This window comes from Strigops habroptila, chromosome Z, assembly GCF_004027225.2.
Source record: "Strigops habroptila isolate Jane chromosome Z, bStrHab1.2.pri, whole genome shotgun sequence".
In the NCBI taxonomy this organism is placed as follows: Eukaryota; Metazoa; Chordata; class Aves; order Psittaciformes; family Psittacidae; genus Strigops; species Strigops habroptila.
In genome coordinates, this window is record NC_044302.2 from 91,558,281 (window position 1) to 91,573,347 (window position 15,067).

The window sequence follows — 15,067 nt, forward strand, 5'->3', positions numbered from 1 at the left end:
CCCTGGTGCCGGTCCCGCAGTGCCGCCGACTCCTCTCGCGGTGCAGCGGCGACCCCCGGTGGCCACCTCCCTGCTGGAGGGGGTCACACTGCAGCCCCTCGCACTCCTCCCCAGCCCCACAGCCCGCCCGGAGCTTCCCGAAAGGGCTCTTGTCCCTCTATAGACCCTGGCTTGGGGTGGGGGGGTCCTTACTGAGGGTCCAACCTCCTCATCCCGGTTCCGTGCCCCAAATTCCCTGCCCTCGTTGCCCTGCTCACATCTGGGGGATGTTGCTAAACCGGGGGGACACTTGTCCCTGCTCTGCGTGGTCACTTCTGCCGTGGCCAGGGAGGGGAAGCATGGTTGGTGCCACCAGGGTGGCGGTGCCTGCCCCCAGGGGCTGTGGCTGTCGCTGTCATTGTCACACGCTGAGCAGAGAACCCCATTTTCGTGGTGGTGGTCCCTGGCTGGTCCAGTGGCAGTGACGGGATGGATCTCTGACATGTTGCCACAGCAATGGCTGCGTGCCACAGCTTTTGGTGACACTGTCTCAGCCCAGGGGGTCCCCTCTGCCCGCACTGTGTGTCAGTACAGCTCCCCACACATGTCCCCAGCATTCATAGGATCATGATTTGGGTTAGGTTTGGAAGAGACCCTAAGGTTCATCCAGTTCCAACCCCCTGCCACGGGCAGGGACACCTTCCACTAGAGCAGGTTGCTCCAAGCCCCTGTGTCCAACCTGGCCTTGAACACTGCCAGGGATGGGGCAGCCACAGCTTCTCTGGGCACCCTGTGCCAGCGCCTCAGCACCCTCGCAGGGAAGAACTTCTGCCTAATGTCTAATCTAAATCTCCCCTCTGTCTGTTTAAATCCGTTCCCCCTTGTCCTGTCCCTACAGGCCCTTGTAAAAACCCCCTCTCCAGACTTCCCGGCACTGAGAGCTGCTCTAAGGTCTCCCCTTAAGAAGCCTTCTCTTCTCCAGGCTGAACCAGCCCAGCTCTCTCAGCCTGGCTCCAGAGCAGAGCTGCTCCAGCTGTCCCATCACCTTCATGGCCTCCTCTGGACTCACTCCAACAGCTACGCACCCCTCTTGTGTTGGGGTCCCAAAGCTGAACGCAGGACTCCGTGTCTGGAGAACGGTGGTTCTGGTATGGGGCACACTTTGGTCGCCTCCCCTCTGGGACACACCAGACCTGGTGGCCAAGCCCAGGGAAGCCTCGTGGACGCGCAGAGGTGCCCGTGCCCGGAGGAGGGTGATACCCTGCACCCAGGGGTGCGGGGCCAGGCACCCATCTTCCCCACAGCAGCGGTGTTTGGATTGGGTGCCAGCCCCGTGCAATGACCGCGCACCCCAGCAGAGGGTGCAACCTGCCCGCGAAGAGGGACAGCGCTACCCCCGGACCACAGCCTCGGGAGGGGCGATGCTGGGCTGGAGCCCTGAGGCTGGGGACCCCCTTTTCCCCAGAGGTCAGCCCCATGGGAGCACAGCACCCGCTGCGTGGTGGTGGGTTGTTGGTGGGGCAACAGACGGGTGGGCTCAGAGGCACCATCGCTACGGCATGAATGTACTGCTCTGCGATTGCCTTCCTTGTGGGTTCAGTGGGGAGAGTGTGTGCTGTGCAGCTGGTTCCTGCCCCAGCCTTAGATCCCACTGGAGTATCCCGATCCTTTGGAGTGGGACCTCTGGGGCTGCTGGAGGGGAGGGTTTGCACCGCTGCTGAGGGAAGGTCTGCTCCAGCACTTGGTCAGAGGTTTGCACCATCATCTGGGGGGATTCATGGAGAGGTTTGCACAAGCCTTTAGTGACAGGATTGCATGAAGATTCGGGGAGAGATCTGCAGCAGCATTCAGGAGGTTTGCACCAACATACAGGGGAAGATTGTGCCAGCATTTGGGAGGGCAATGTGCAGGCCATGGAGGCTTTTTGGGGACCGGGTTGACTGGGGCTGCTAAAGCCGCTGATGCCTTGTCCCCATTGTGCAGAGTGGGGCTGGATGAGGGTCCAGGGGGATTCTGCCCTCCCAGCTTGGTCTCAGAATGTGGGTTTGAGGTGCTGGCAGCGGACGCTTCACCCCCAGGGTCCCCAGGACCTGTGCTCTGCCCTAGCTCGTTCTTAGCTCCAGCAGCAGGACCAATAACACAGCAACTAACACCGTCTCCCCAGGTGAGGGTGGGCAGAGCCCACAGCATTGCCCAGCCGGAGCATGCCAGCTTCAGGCACACAAACCACCACCAGCTCCTCCTTCCTCCGTGTGCCCGTCCTCTTCCTCAGGGAGATGGATGCTTCTCCAAGGAGCTTTCACAGCTAATCCAGGGCCTGCAGTGGTCGCTGGATTTTGTCTGGGGAGCCATGGGAATGGGATGAAATACCCAAGTCCAGCTTTTAGCAACAAGCTCCGTGTCCCTGCAGACCCTACAGATGCTGCCAGGGTCTCCCCTGGATCCAGTCCTCAAGCCCCATTCCCTCTGACCTTCAGCATGGGCAATGAAAGAACCCCCCATGGCACGTGAGCCCCCTTTGTGGCAGCTTAGTTCCCACATACCACCAACAGCCACGGCTTTCCCTGCCTGGGAGCCCCATGGATGTGGCTTGCACTGGAGAAGCCTCCAGCCATGGGGACCACTCTCCAAACACCTCCTCCTGAGACCCTTGGTGTCTTCGTGGGGTTATTTTGGGTTTCCCAGCACCGCTGCAGACAGTCTGTTCCCAGCATCCAGTCGGTGCTCTGTGGGCAAGGAGCACCCTCATCCCAGTGGATGGGTGCTGCAGGGGCTGGGGCTGTTGTGGGGCCAGCCAGGCACTTTCCCCACTGTCTGCTCTCCTGGTAAGACATGAGGCACCCCGAGTTTGCAATGAGGGTGCACCCTGGCTTCCCTCCATCACTTCCATGGGACACTTCTGGGGACACAAAGCCCGAGGCTGGGTCAGGGTGTTACGCACAGCACGTAGGATCCCCAGAGATCCTCGAGGAGAAGCCCCATAAGCACGGAGGCTGGTTGGACACAGCTGTTTAATGGACGCTTCTCAAGTACAGAGCGGGGGTTGTGACACACGCAGCCACAGCCGCCTCTTCGCCATGGCCATGGCTCTTATCCCCATCTTGGACCTAACATCCGAAATATCCCCATTGACCTGGCACGCCAGGGCGGTAAAGGAAGATGTCACGGCACTGGCGTGCCTCCCGGTCTTGTAGCGGAGAGAGTCCCTGGGAGAAGGGGACCTGTGCCCTGGCGAGGGAAGGGGGGGCTGGGCGGGACAGAGCCCCCATCGCATCAGTGATGGAGGTGAGGAGGGAGTGAGCAGGCTGCTGAAGGTGCACCACTGGTCTGTGCATGCCCCAGGGCACCCTGGATGGGTACAGGCTCAGGGCACTGCAAGGAAGGGGTCTGAGGGGCCAGGGGCCAGCGTCTGGGGCTGCCGTGGGGCCTGGGCATCCCGGCATGCGTGGGGTGAGGGTTGCAGGGTCCCTGCTCCTTCATCTGTGGGCTGAGAGCATCCATGCACCTTCCTGGGATACTGGGCATCATCCCTGCATGGTAAGTGCTTCTCACCCCGTGGGGGCTCTGGGCTCTGTCTCTTCCTCCTCATTCTCCTCACTCCAAGCACTAATGCCTCAGTGAGGTGTGGATGCCGCTTGCCACGCGGGGAGGGAGTGGGAGCAAATGGGGGACTGGAATGCTGAGCAGCAGGGAGAGCATCCCATGGGACCAGGGGGACAGGAGAGGACAAGGGATGCAGACAAGCACTCCTGTGCATCTGACCTTGCTTTCCTACCCCCCTGGTGCTTTCTGTTCCTTGTGACCCTTCTCACACCCTCCATGTTGGCATGAAACGGTTGGTCCCCAGCAGGGCAGAGCAGAGGAAACACTCTCACAGACCCAGCTACAATCTGTGGGTGCAAGGATGGACCGACTGTGCTCCAGCACCCATTGGAGCCATGCAGGGGTGTGAGAGAGGCCAACTGGGGGTCAGCCCCAAGGATTCACCATGCCCGGGAGCTGAGCCAGCGCTTGCCACAGACCCATGGGTGCTGATGCCGGCGGCATGCAGAGGCTCAGCCACGCTGCCCCATGGCACTGGGGACACATGGAGGCTCTGCTGTCACCCCAAGCCTACCCAGACTTGGCCCCAGGAACAAAGCAAGCCCCACTTCTTTGTGGGGACCTGTTAGCTGCAGGGCTGATGGGTGACCGGGTGCTGTGGGGCTGGGGATCATGGGGACAACAGCTCCCTGTGCCCCACGGCGACCCCACAGTGGGCTGCGGGGGGACCGTGGGACCACACCCTGCCCCTCCCCGCCAATCAGAGACCAACAAAACCGCGCCCCTCTCCCTCAGCCAATCAGAGCCCGGCACCCATCCTCTTCACAGCCAATCGAAAGCGGAGGCAGGTGGAGAAGGCAGCTTGGCCGTATCCTCGCCAGCCAATCAGCGCCCGGCTCCGCCCAGAGGGGAGGACGGGGCGGGGTGTCGGTGGTGGGAGAGGCCAAGATGGCTCCGGGGGCGGGTTAGGCGGGGGGCAGGAGGTGCAGGGCGGCGCTGTTGGGGCGGGCGGCCAGCACGAAGGCGACGTTGTCCCGCAGGAAGCCGGGCCAGTCCACGGGCCTGCGGGCACACATGGGGGTCACCGCGGCTGCCCCGCGATGGGGGTGTCCCATCATCACCATCATCCCCATCATCATCCCCATCTCACCTGGGCTCCTCCTGCTCCGGCACACGCGGGGTCTTCTCCAGGCTCCTGCTGCTGCTGCTGCTGGTGGGGCTGCTCTCCGAGATGGGTCCCACGTGGCTGATGCTGTGGGGAGAGGGAGTTATGGGAAGGGGGCACCCGTCTGCGTGCTCGACGCCTCGAGTGGGTGATGTGGGGACGTCGCAGTCACCCCAGTGCGGGTATCCCTGTACCTGACATTGCAGGATGGTGTCTCCTTCTGGTGCTTGCGGAACCAGCTGTGCCGGGCGCGGCGGCACTCGGTGTCCCCAATGAAGCCGTCGTTGTCCTGGTCCAGGGCCAGGAAGGCTGCCCGCACACGCTCCCGCTCCTTGGCCGTCAGCAGCCGCAGCAGCGCGTTCTGGGGGGCAGAGAGGGGAACGGGGAGCGCTTGTCCCACAGAACACCCCTGCTTCTGTGCACGATGGTGTGTGGGTCTCCTGCCCTGCGTGCAACAGCCATGGCTGCTGGCCATGGGAGCTGGCCTGGGTGCTGCTCTGGGGTGTCATGGCCATGGGTGTTATGGCCATGGGTGCTATCGCCATGGGTGCTGGACATATGAACTGACCTTGGGTGTCATGGCCATGGGTGTTATGGTCTTGGGTGTCATGGCCATGGGTGTTATGGCCATGGGTGTTATGGCCATGGGTGCTGACCATGGGAGCTGGCCTTGGGTGTCATTGCCATGGGTGGTGGTCATGGGAGCTGGCCTTGGGTGCTAGCCTTGGGTGTTATGGCCATGGGACCTAGACATGGGTGCTGGCCTTTGGTGTCTTGGCCATGGGTGCTGGCCATGCGTGCTGGCCATGGTAACTGGCCTTGGATGTCATGGCTATGGGTGCTGGCCATAGGAGTCAGCCCCGGGTGTCACGGCCCTGGGTGCAGCCTGTCGGAGCTGTCCCCTGGCCCCACAGCCGTACCTGTGGCCGTAGTTTCTGCAGCAGCTGGATAGACTCATGGGAGAGGAAGTCGTGCCACTCAATGTGCCCCTTCTTGTCAGGGTCCAGGGCAGAGAACTGCAGGGTTGCCTGCTCCTCCTGTGCCTCGGCCATGGGCTGCTCGAACTGCTGCTTGTGCACCAGGTGCTTGTAGTGCAGGAAGTCATCCAGGGACAGGGAGGTCTCTGTGGGGGACGGATGGGCTGTGCAGTGCCTGGGATGGGGAGGATACACCTCCCCAGGTGCCTGGGACCGGCTGCAGGGGGAATACGCACCTGGAATGATCTTGCACTGCTTCATGGTCTCCATCAGGCTGTACATCTCTTCATCTGTCAGCAGCAGGTTGAGGTTGTCCTGGGGTGGGGGGCAGAGAGGAGCCGTGGGGCAAAGGCATGGGATGTGGGGAGCACCCGGCTGTGCCTTGGCACAGGGATCCCTTGAAGGCACATGGGTGCAGGCACACAGAGAGGCATGGTGTGCTGTGTCACCCAGGGGTGCCATGGTGGGATGGCTCTGCACCCCTGGCCTTTTTGTGCCCAGCAGCTTGTTTGCGGTGCTGTGTCCTTGCCAAGGTGCTATGGGGCTGGCTGCAGCAGTGGGGACATGGCAAAGGTCCACTCTCTCCCGATGTCTCCCCATCAGCCCAAAGTGGTGTCAGGAGCTGGGGAGCAGCAGGCTCCCCATCACCCTGCACCAGGCTGAGATGCGGGACCCTGCTCCTCACCCCGTGGAGCACCCACCCTGCAGCAGGAGCCCGGTGTCCCCCACTCCATGCACTCACGCAGTAGTAGCAGCTCCAGCCCGTCTCGGTGTGCGCTGTCTCGGTCACCTCCACGGCGCTGTCGTTCTGCAAGTAGCCCATGCGGCGCAGGCAGCCATCGTGGTACACCCGGCTGCAGACACGGCACGGGAAGAGGCTCTCGGCTGTCCACACCTCACAGATCTCACACATCTCGTCATTCTGGACCTGGGGGGACATGGGCAGATGCTCAGAGGGGCAGCGTGCGCCGGGGGGGGTGGCTCTTCAAGGTGGGGGTCAGGGTGGGGATGGGTGATGGAAGGCAAAGGAGATGGGAGGGTGGGATTGTGTGGGGCTGGTGTAGGGAATAAGTAGGTGGTGGGGTTGTAGGGGACATGTCTGGTTGATTTAGAGGAGAGTGGGTGGGTTTGTGGGGATGAATGGAGGGTGGATGGTTGGAGGGACTGTGGGGTTGTTGGTTCCCTGGGGTGCAGTGTGGTAGGTGTGGATGGATGGGCTGTGGGGTTGTAGGTTGGCTGTAGCGTGGATGGGTGGAAGTGCTGACTTGTGGGTTGGCTGGTTGTAGTTGTGGATGGGTTAGCTGTAAGGTTGTAGGTGGGCTGGGATATAGGTTGTTGGGGTGGGTGGATGGATGGGTAGGGTCATGGGTGGGCTGTAGGATTGTGGGCATAGGTGGATAAGCTGTTGGGTTGTAGTGGGTTGAGCTGTAAGGCAGGTGTGGATGGATGGCTTGAGTTGTAGGCTGGCTGGGTGTAGGCTGACAAACAACATAAAGCTACAGCTTCTCTGGGCACCCTGTGCCAGCACCCCAGCACCCTCACAGGGAAGAGCTTCTACCTAATGTCTAATCTCAATCTCCCGTCTGTCAGGTTAAAGCCATTCCCCCTTGTCCTGTCCCTACAGGCCCTTGTCCAAAGCCCCTCTCCAGGTTTCTTGTAGCCCCTTCAGGCACTGGAGCTGCTCTAAGTTCTCCCTGTAGCCTTCTCTTCAGGCTGAACCAGCCCAGCTCTCTCAGCCTGTCTCCAGAGCAGAGCTGCTGCTCTGATCACCTTCGTGTCCTCCTCTGGACTCACTCAAGCAGCTCCACATTCTTATTGTGTTGGGGGCCTCAGAACTGGAGCTGTCTGTGCCCAGCAGTGACCTCTCCTCCCCACGACAGGGTCTCTCCGGGGCACATCTAGCCAGTTTCACACTCCTCCCTGCATTACACCTCCAGCTGCCCCACTGATCTCCCTCCATGGGGCTCTGCCATGCCTGGTGTCCCTGTCCCTGCTCCGTGCGCCCCAGGGCTGCACGCACACCCCAGTGCACCCCCATCCCCATGCTCTGCTGACCTGTTCCCTCTGCAGGCTGATGTCGGGGGGCTCATCATCGCGCAGCTCCCTTTTGGGCCGGATGAAGGCGGGAGGCGTGAACCTGTTGGCCCGGTCGAACTCCTCCGGCTCCACTCCGCGGCCATCCCGCAGCCGTTCCCAGGCCGCCTTGCCGGCGCTGCTCTCCTCGGGCTGGGAAGGTCCTGCCGACACCTCGTCCTCTCCCTCCTGCACCGACTGCTCCAGCGTCCCTCGACGTGCGTCCCCTGCCTCTGCGCGCCGCCGCGTCGAGGGCTGCTCCCGCAGCCCGTCCTTAAAGGCTGACACGGCCAAGCTGACCTTCTGCACCTTCTCCACCGTCTGCCGCCTGGACATCAGCACCCCCATGGTTCTGCACAGGGAAAGGAGGGTGTGTAGAGATAAGGGCATAGGGTGCTGTGTTGCTGCACCCCATCCCTGCAACATGTCCCTGGCTCCAAAACATGTCCCTGAGCTTTCTCTCACCTCAGGGCAGGGAGAAATGGGGGCTGCTTGGCAAATGGGCACTGGGGTCATCCATGGTGGCCATAGGGAGGTAGACCTGAAGACGTGGGGATCTGGCGATGGAGGGAATGAGTGTTGGTGGTGGAATTGGGGCAGCAAGCAGGGAGCTGGTTTGGGGCATCCTGACTCCACATCCTTGCTCTGTAGACTCCAGGTTAACAAGAAACTCATCCAGGCAGTTTCCTGGATGAGCAGTAATCCTAGAGGGATTTGGACGAGCTGTAACCCTGCCTTTTGTGTGTATCTCTTTCTGCCTTGGGGAAAGCCTCTTTGGCTAGCCAAGGGTAAGAGGTATCTTCCCCACAGCTCTGCCCAGGGCTAAGGCATAGCAGTGCTGATGCTGGGTCTCACCTTCCTTAAATTTCTCTTTACCCCCCGTCTCTCTTGGGCTCACATGCTTGTATTTATATGCATGTGTGCCGCTGCCTTGATCACTGGGTATCCCGAGTCCTTCAAACAGCCATGTGGAGAAGCTGGGCCTCATAGGAGGGCTATAAGGGCACAGGAGGGAAGTGGAGCAATGCATGGCTTTGAGGCACATGGGTCCCAAGAAGGGGATTTGACCACAGGACTGAGAGAAGACCCTCTTAGGGTAAAACAGAGAGGGCAACAGCAGCAGCAACAGCAGGTTGGGGTGAGCTGAAGCTGTGGAGAAGCAGGATTTGCTCTCCAGCAATGTGGTTCACAACATCCCCCTGCGCTATGGAAGATGCTGCAGCCAAAAGAGGCATTCCCAGCTGGTGCCCAGGGAGCGGGAGGCATCACTTGCTGGGGACACATCAGAGCAGCCATCTCCTGTGCTGCCAGCCGCAGCGGGGAAGTCCCCAGGTAGCGGGATAATGAGCAGCACAGCGCTCACACGCCGGGATCTCACGCCGTTGCGGTGTCAGGGGGCCTGTGCCGGGATAATTGCTGCTGCCCCACACCCGCGGTGCCGAGCGGCGCTGGCAGGCGGCTCCAACATGTGATGTGTGTGATTTCCCAGCCTGCCCCCACCGCCGCGGGACCATCTGCGTGCACATTCCCACGCGGAGCCGGGCGTGCGACACATGCGGGCCGCGTCCTGGCGCGCTAGTCCCAGCAGCGTGCGCGCCCGTGGGAAGAGGGGTATTTGCACCCATGGGTGCCCTGATGGTGCCCGGCATGGGGCAGCTCCTGGGCCTTTGCAAAGGTTGGGAGCGGGGAAGAGCTGCAGGCACTTGTCCAAGCCACAGCAACAGCATCCCTGCGGCTGTGCCAGCGGGAGGGAAGACACCGGCGTGTCTCTGCCTCCTCGCCGTGCCACCACCTCATGCCTGGATGGCTCAGGATTCATCAGCCGTGGGCAGCATCAGCGCTGATGCTGGACAGTGTTTTGGCTCTGGCTTCGAGCCATCAGGCTGGGGGCACTGCAGGGAGATCCCCCCTCAAAGGGCTGCATTTGCAGCGCTGAGCATTGGCCAGATCCTGCCCTAGGTAGAAGCAGGGTGGAGGGGGTGCGGAGGGTCTGGGCGCATGGAGAAGAGCAAGAAGAGGGGTCTGGGTCCAAGCTCTCAGCACACCAGTCCCCTAAATAGCCGAACTGGTGATCCTGATCCCCAGCATGCTGGTAACATCTCCCCACAGCGCTGTGGGGCTCAAGGTGGCACCCTGCAGCATGGCAGGGCAGCCGTGGCATGGCTGGTGTATGGACCTGCTGTAATCCCCCCATAATCAGGTTCCCCTGTGTGTTCATGGCATGGCCACCCATGCCACATCGCTGCTGGAAGATCCCAGGCCATCTCCCTGTTTCCTGTCTGCTCCGAGGCCACCCCAAGTGTGTCCGACCACAGTCAGTGCCACTGGCTGTTGTGTGCCTGGAGTCTGGAGGGTATCACTCCTGTCACAGCTTGTGTCTGTTCTCTGGCCTCCCTGCAGCTAGTGCTGCACAGCTGGACCCTGCCTGCACATCTGGGGGATGAATGGCTTCTGTCTCCAGACCCCGCTGCCTCTCCACAGGCTCCAATGCTCCCCAGATACCCCAAACCTGCTCTGCACTCCCCAGGTCCCCCTTTTCCCCGCGTCCTGTCTGACCCACACACAGACCCTGGCCAGGCTCAAGGCCCTGCCATGGCTTGGGGGGTCCTCCTTCTCCCAGGGACCCCTGGATGTGGGGAGGGGGATCAGTGGCACCCTCACCCCGTAGCAACCCAGCTACATGTCTGCGTCCCCATGTATTCCTGGGGGACAATGTTGCTGCTGCTATTTGTGTCCCCCAGCTGGGGACCCTGCTCACCTTGTCCTGAGGTGCCAGGGCATTGCCCTTGGTGCTGGGTGCCAGCGTGGGGGCTATTTTTAGGTCCTCCCCATGGAAGAGCTAAATCTGTGCACAGGCTGGAGCTGCCTGCAAAGAGCTGTGCCAGCACTGGGGCCTGTCGCAGCGGATGGTGGGCGCATTCCCACCCCCTTCCCATCCCTTGCTCCCTGCCCCCTGCATCCTTGCCCTGTCCCCTCGGCAGAACCCTTTCCCCGTGCTCTTCCGATGGGGATTTGCTCCTTGGTACTTCATCCCTGCAGCAAAACACTGAATCAGAAAGCACTTCACTCCTCTAACACCCATGGACTCATCTTTCCCAGCCCCATGTATGGGGAAACTGAGGCACGAAGGCAAGGCTGGTGCAGCTGGGGTGAGGATCAGCCCAGTTTAGGTGGGGAAGGGATGCACTGGTGGGACAGGGCTGGTAGCACAGCAGGAGGAGGCAGCAGGGCGAAGCATCCCGATGCGAACAGAGCCAATGGTGCCTGCAACACCTCCTCTCTAACAACAGGAGTGGGGAGCACTGTGGCTGATGCTGAGGTTATGGGGTGCCCGGTTCGGCTGTGAGGGTGGTGGTGGGTGCGGGGCAGCGGGTGACGGGTGGGTGACAGGCGAGTGACGGGCGGGTGACAGGCAGGTGGGTGTATTGCAGCGCAGCCGGGTGTTGTGGTGGCTGCGAGCACAGGATGGATGCGGCGGGGGTGCAAGTGTGTGTATGGGGTGCATATGTGTGTATGGGGTGGATGCACTAGGGGTGGATGTGTGTGTTAGAGATGGATGTATTAGGGGTGGATGTGTTAGAGGTGGATGTGTTAGGGGTGGATGTATTAGGGGTGGATGGGATAGGTGTGTTTTTAGGATTGGATGTGTTAGGAGTGGATGTGCTACGGGGTCGATGTGTTTTTAGGGATGGATGCATTTAGGGGTGGATGTGCTATGGGGTGGATGTATTCGGGATGGACATGTTAGGGGTGAATGTGTGTGTGTGAGGGGTGGATGTATTAGTGATGGATGTATTAGGGGTGGATGTATTAGGGGTGGATGTGCTATGGGGTGAATGTATTCGGGATGGATGTCTTAGGGGTGGATGTATTAGGGGTGGATGTGCTATGGGGTGAATGTATTCGGGATGGATGTCTTAGGGGTGGATGTATCAGGAGTGGATGTGCTACAGGGTCAATGTGTTTTCAGGGATGGATGCATTGCGGTGGATGTGCTATGGGGTGGATGTATTTGGGATGGACATGTTAGGGGTGGATGTGTGTGTTAGGGGTGGATGTATTAGGGGTGGATGTGCTATGGGGTGAACGTATTCGGGATGGACGTGTTAGGGGTGGATGTGGTTAGAGGTGAATGTATTAGGGGTGGATGTGCTATGGAGTGGATGTATTTGGGATGGACGTGTTAGGTGTGGATGTTTTAGGGGTGGACGTGCTACAGGGTCAATGTGTTTTTAGAGATGGATGCATTAGGGGTGGATGTGCTATGGGGTGGATGTATTTGGGATGGACATGTTAGGGGTGGATGTGTGTGTTTGTTAGGGGTGGATATATTAGGGTGGATGTATTAGGGATGGATGTGTATGGGGTGGATGTCCTTTTAAGGTTGGATATTTTTAGGGATGAATTTATGTGTAAGGGGTGGATGTGTGTGTTAGGGGATAGATGCATTATGGTGTGGATGTGTTAGGAGTGGATGTGTTTTTAGGGGTGGATGTGTTAGGGGTGGATGTGTGTGTATGGGGTGGATGTGTTAGAGGTGTATGTATTTTAAGGGGTCGATGTATTAGGGGTGGGTGTGCGTGGTAGGGGTGGATGCATTAGGGGTGGATGTGTTAGGGGTAGATTTGTTAGGGGTGGATGTGTATGGGGTGGATGTGTGTGTTAGGGGTGACATAGTCTAGTGAGGTGTCCCTGGCTATAGCAGGGAGTTCGGAACTAGATGATCTTAAGATGATCTCCTTTCCAACCCTAATGTAACCATTCTGTTATTCTATGATTCTATGTGTTAGGGGTGGATGTATGTGTTGAGTAGATGTGTTATGGAGTGGATGCATTAGGGGTGTATGTGTTAGGGATGGATGTTGTATGCGGTGGATATATTAGGAGTGGATGTGTATGGGGCAGATGTGTGTGTTAGGGATGGATGCATTGGGGTGGATGTGTTAGGGGTGGGTTTGTTAGGGGTGGATGCATTATGTTGTGGGTGCATTAGGGGTGTATGTGTTAGGGATGGATCTGTTATGGGGTAGATATATTAGGAGTGGATGTGTGTGCTAGGGATGGATGCATTAGGGGTGTGTGTGTTAGGGGTGTATGTGTTTGGGGTGTGCGTGTTAGGGGTGTATGTGTTTGGGGTATGTGTCAGGGGTGTATGTGCTGTGGGGTGGACGTGTTGCGGGGTGTATGTGCTACGGTGCGGCTGGCAGCGCGGGGCGGGTGTTACGGTCGTTGGGGGGGTGCAGGCTGGGGGTGTTGCAGGGGCTGTGGGCACACGCTGTGGGTGTTGGTTTTGGGAGCAGGGATGTTGCAGAGCGGTGGGTGCGAGGTGGTGTCTGAGGGTGTGTGTGGGGTGCGCTTCATGGGTGCAGGCTGGGCTGTTGCTGTGCCTGGTGGTGCCGTGGGGAGCTGGGAGTGCGAAGCCACAGGGCTGGCTGTTGCCTCCCTGCCTGCCCCACCAGCAAACCAAAGGCCAGTGGGTGCTTGTGCTGGTGCGCACCATAAGCATGGCCCATGGCACCCACCCTGAAGGGGATGCATCAGGAGCAGGACCCCCTCTGAGGCTCCCTGCTAGCAGGGAAGGATGCTCCTGGTCCCCACGGCTCCCTGTGGCCGAGGCCTCCTCCCTGCCCTCGCCAGGCTCCTGCTGTTTCCATCCCCCAGTGTTGTGCCTGCATGAGGGACCTGGGGGCAGAGGGATGGGGTCCCGATGGGGAGCACACCCTGAGGAGCCAGGGCAGGGTCTGAAGGGCACCGAGCAGGGCTGGGAGGAGCTGCTGTGGCTCTGGCACAGCCCTGCACACCCAGTGCTGCCTGCCTGGGGCGAGCGGAGCCGGGCAGCACCAGCACCACACTCTGCTTGTGGGGGCTCCATATCCCACCTCACTGAGCTGGCTGGGGATGCCCAGAGGGGTCGGGCAGCATCCCCTTGTCCCCATCTCCATGGCAGATGGTACTGCTGGGCATGCTGCTGCGAGGTGACCCGGTTGCCATGGGGCAGGGACTCCCTGGATGGTGGTACCCTCCCCACCCTCTGCAGGGGTGGGGGGGCTGGTGCAGGGGTCTGAGGGGTGGCTGGAGCCCTGTCTGTGCTGTGTCCCCCTCCTGGGGACACGGAGCCGGTGGCTGCTCTCCCTGCCGCACCATGGCAGATTTTATAGGTGTGTCGCACGTTTCCATCTCCCAGAGCAGGGTGAAAATGCCGTGACAGCAGAGTCCCTTCCCCTGCAGCAGACACGGCTCCTGACCAGATCCCCCTTCTCCTCCTCTCCCTCCTCAGCCCCTCTCCCCAGCACCCACATGAGGACCCCGATGCTTGGGCAGGACCTTCCCACCCCATCTCCATCCCTGCTCCCAGTGTCCACATCCCAGGGCACCAGGATCCTGTGGGGCAGCAAGGGGACCCACCTATGGGTGTCACAGTGTGTTGCCAGCCCATGCCATTCCCCGGGCAAAGCGCCAAAGGCAGCAAAAAAAGCCACTTACCAGGGTCAGGGTCTGTCTGGGGAGCAAGAGCCCTAGAGAGCGGTCCACACGATGTCCATCACCGCTGCCTCTGGCCACGACCACCCTGTCTCCGCCTGCAGATGCTCACCGCATCCCGCGCCCAGCATGCAGCTCCCTGCCGGGGGATGAAGCTGGGATGGTTGGTACCCAGAAAGCCAGAGCCCTGCACTTGCTGCTGGAGGATGCAGGAGACAGCGAGATGCTGTGAGCGGATGCCTGTGTCTGGCGCACACTCACACACACACACACTCACACGCACACCGAGGAAGCAGGGAGCTTGTGACTGGGGCTGAGCAGATGCAGCCTGGTTTGCTGTCCCTGTACCAATTGCTGCCTGAGCTGTGTTAAACAGCTCTATGAGACACGAAGCATGCTTTTTTTTTTTCACCCGGGCTGACGTTGGCTGGGAGATACCAATAAAAGCTTTCCCCGCATCCCCTCTGGCCCCAGGGGGATGAACCGCCTTTCTTTGAGGCAACCTGAACGGTTACAGAGATGGGGATGCATCCGTGGAGGAGCAAAGGTCCCCCCTGCACACCCATGGGGTCTTCCCTGGACCCCATGGCTATCTAAAACCACTGCTTTAACCTGATGGCTGCTGGTCAGTGTTGCAGGCAGGCTGTCCTCCCCATGCCATGCTGCAGTGGGGACATGGTGACTCCTGGCTATGTGCAGCCCTGTGTTCCCAGAGCAATGCAGCATCAGGGGGTTCAGTTCTCCTGGTCCCCAGGACTGGGTATCACCTCTGTGCACACCGCAGGGCTGGGGGCTCGCTGAGTGCAAGGGGGGTGATGGGGCAGGAGGGAGGATGCTGGGCTGGAGAAGG

The 15,067-nt window shown here is 60.3% G+C and overlaps 1 protein-coding gene across 1 annotated transcript; it reads right to left on the reverse strand.

Annotated features, from left to right (window-relative positions):
- Window positions 1-2,973: 2,973 nt before the first annotated feature.
- Window positions 2,974-14,621, reverse strand: PHF24 (PHD finger protein 24). The gene is made up of 8 exons (XM_030470611.1): window positions 14,221-14,621; window positions 7,720-8,089; window positions 6,407-6,592; window positions 5,901-5,979; window positions 5,608-5,810; window positions 4,882-5,048; window positions 4,673-4,774; window positions 2,974-4,584 (listed from the first exon to the last, which is right to left on the reverse strand). Exons 2-8 carry the CDS (start codon window positions 8,083-8,085, stop codon window positions 4,488-4,490), a joined length of 1,200 nt encoding a protein of 399 aa, XP_030326471.1. The 5' UTR covers window positions 8,086-8,089; window positions 14,221-14,621; the 3' UTR covers window positions 2,974-4,487.
- Between the last annotated feature and the right edge of the window lie 446 nt (window positions 14,622-15,067).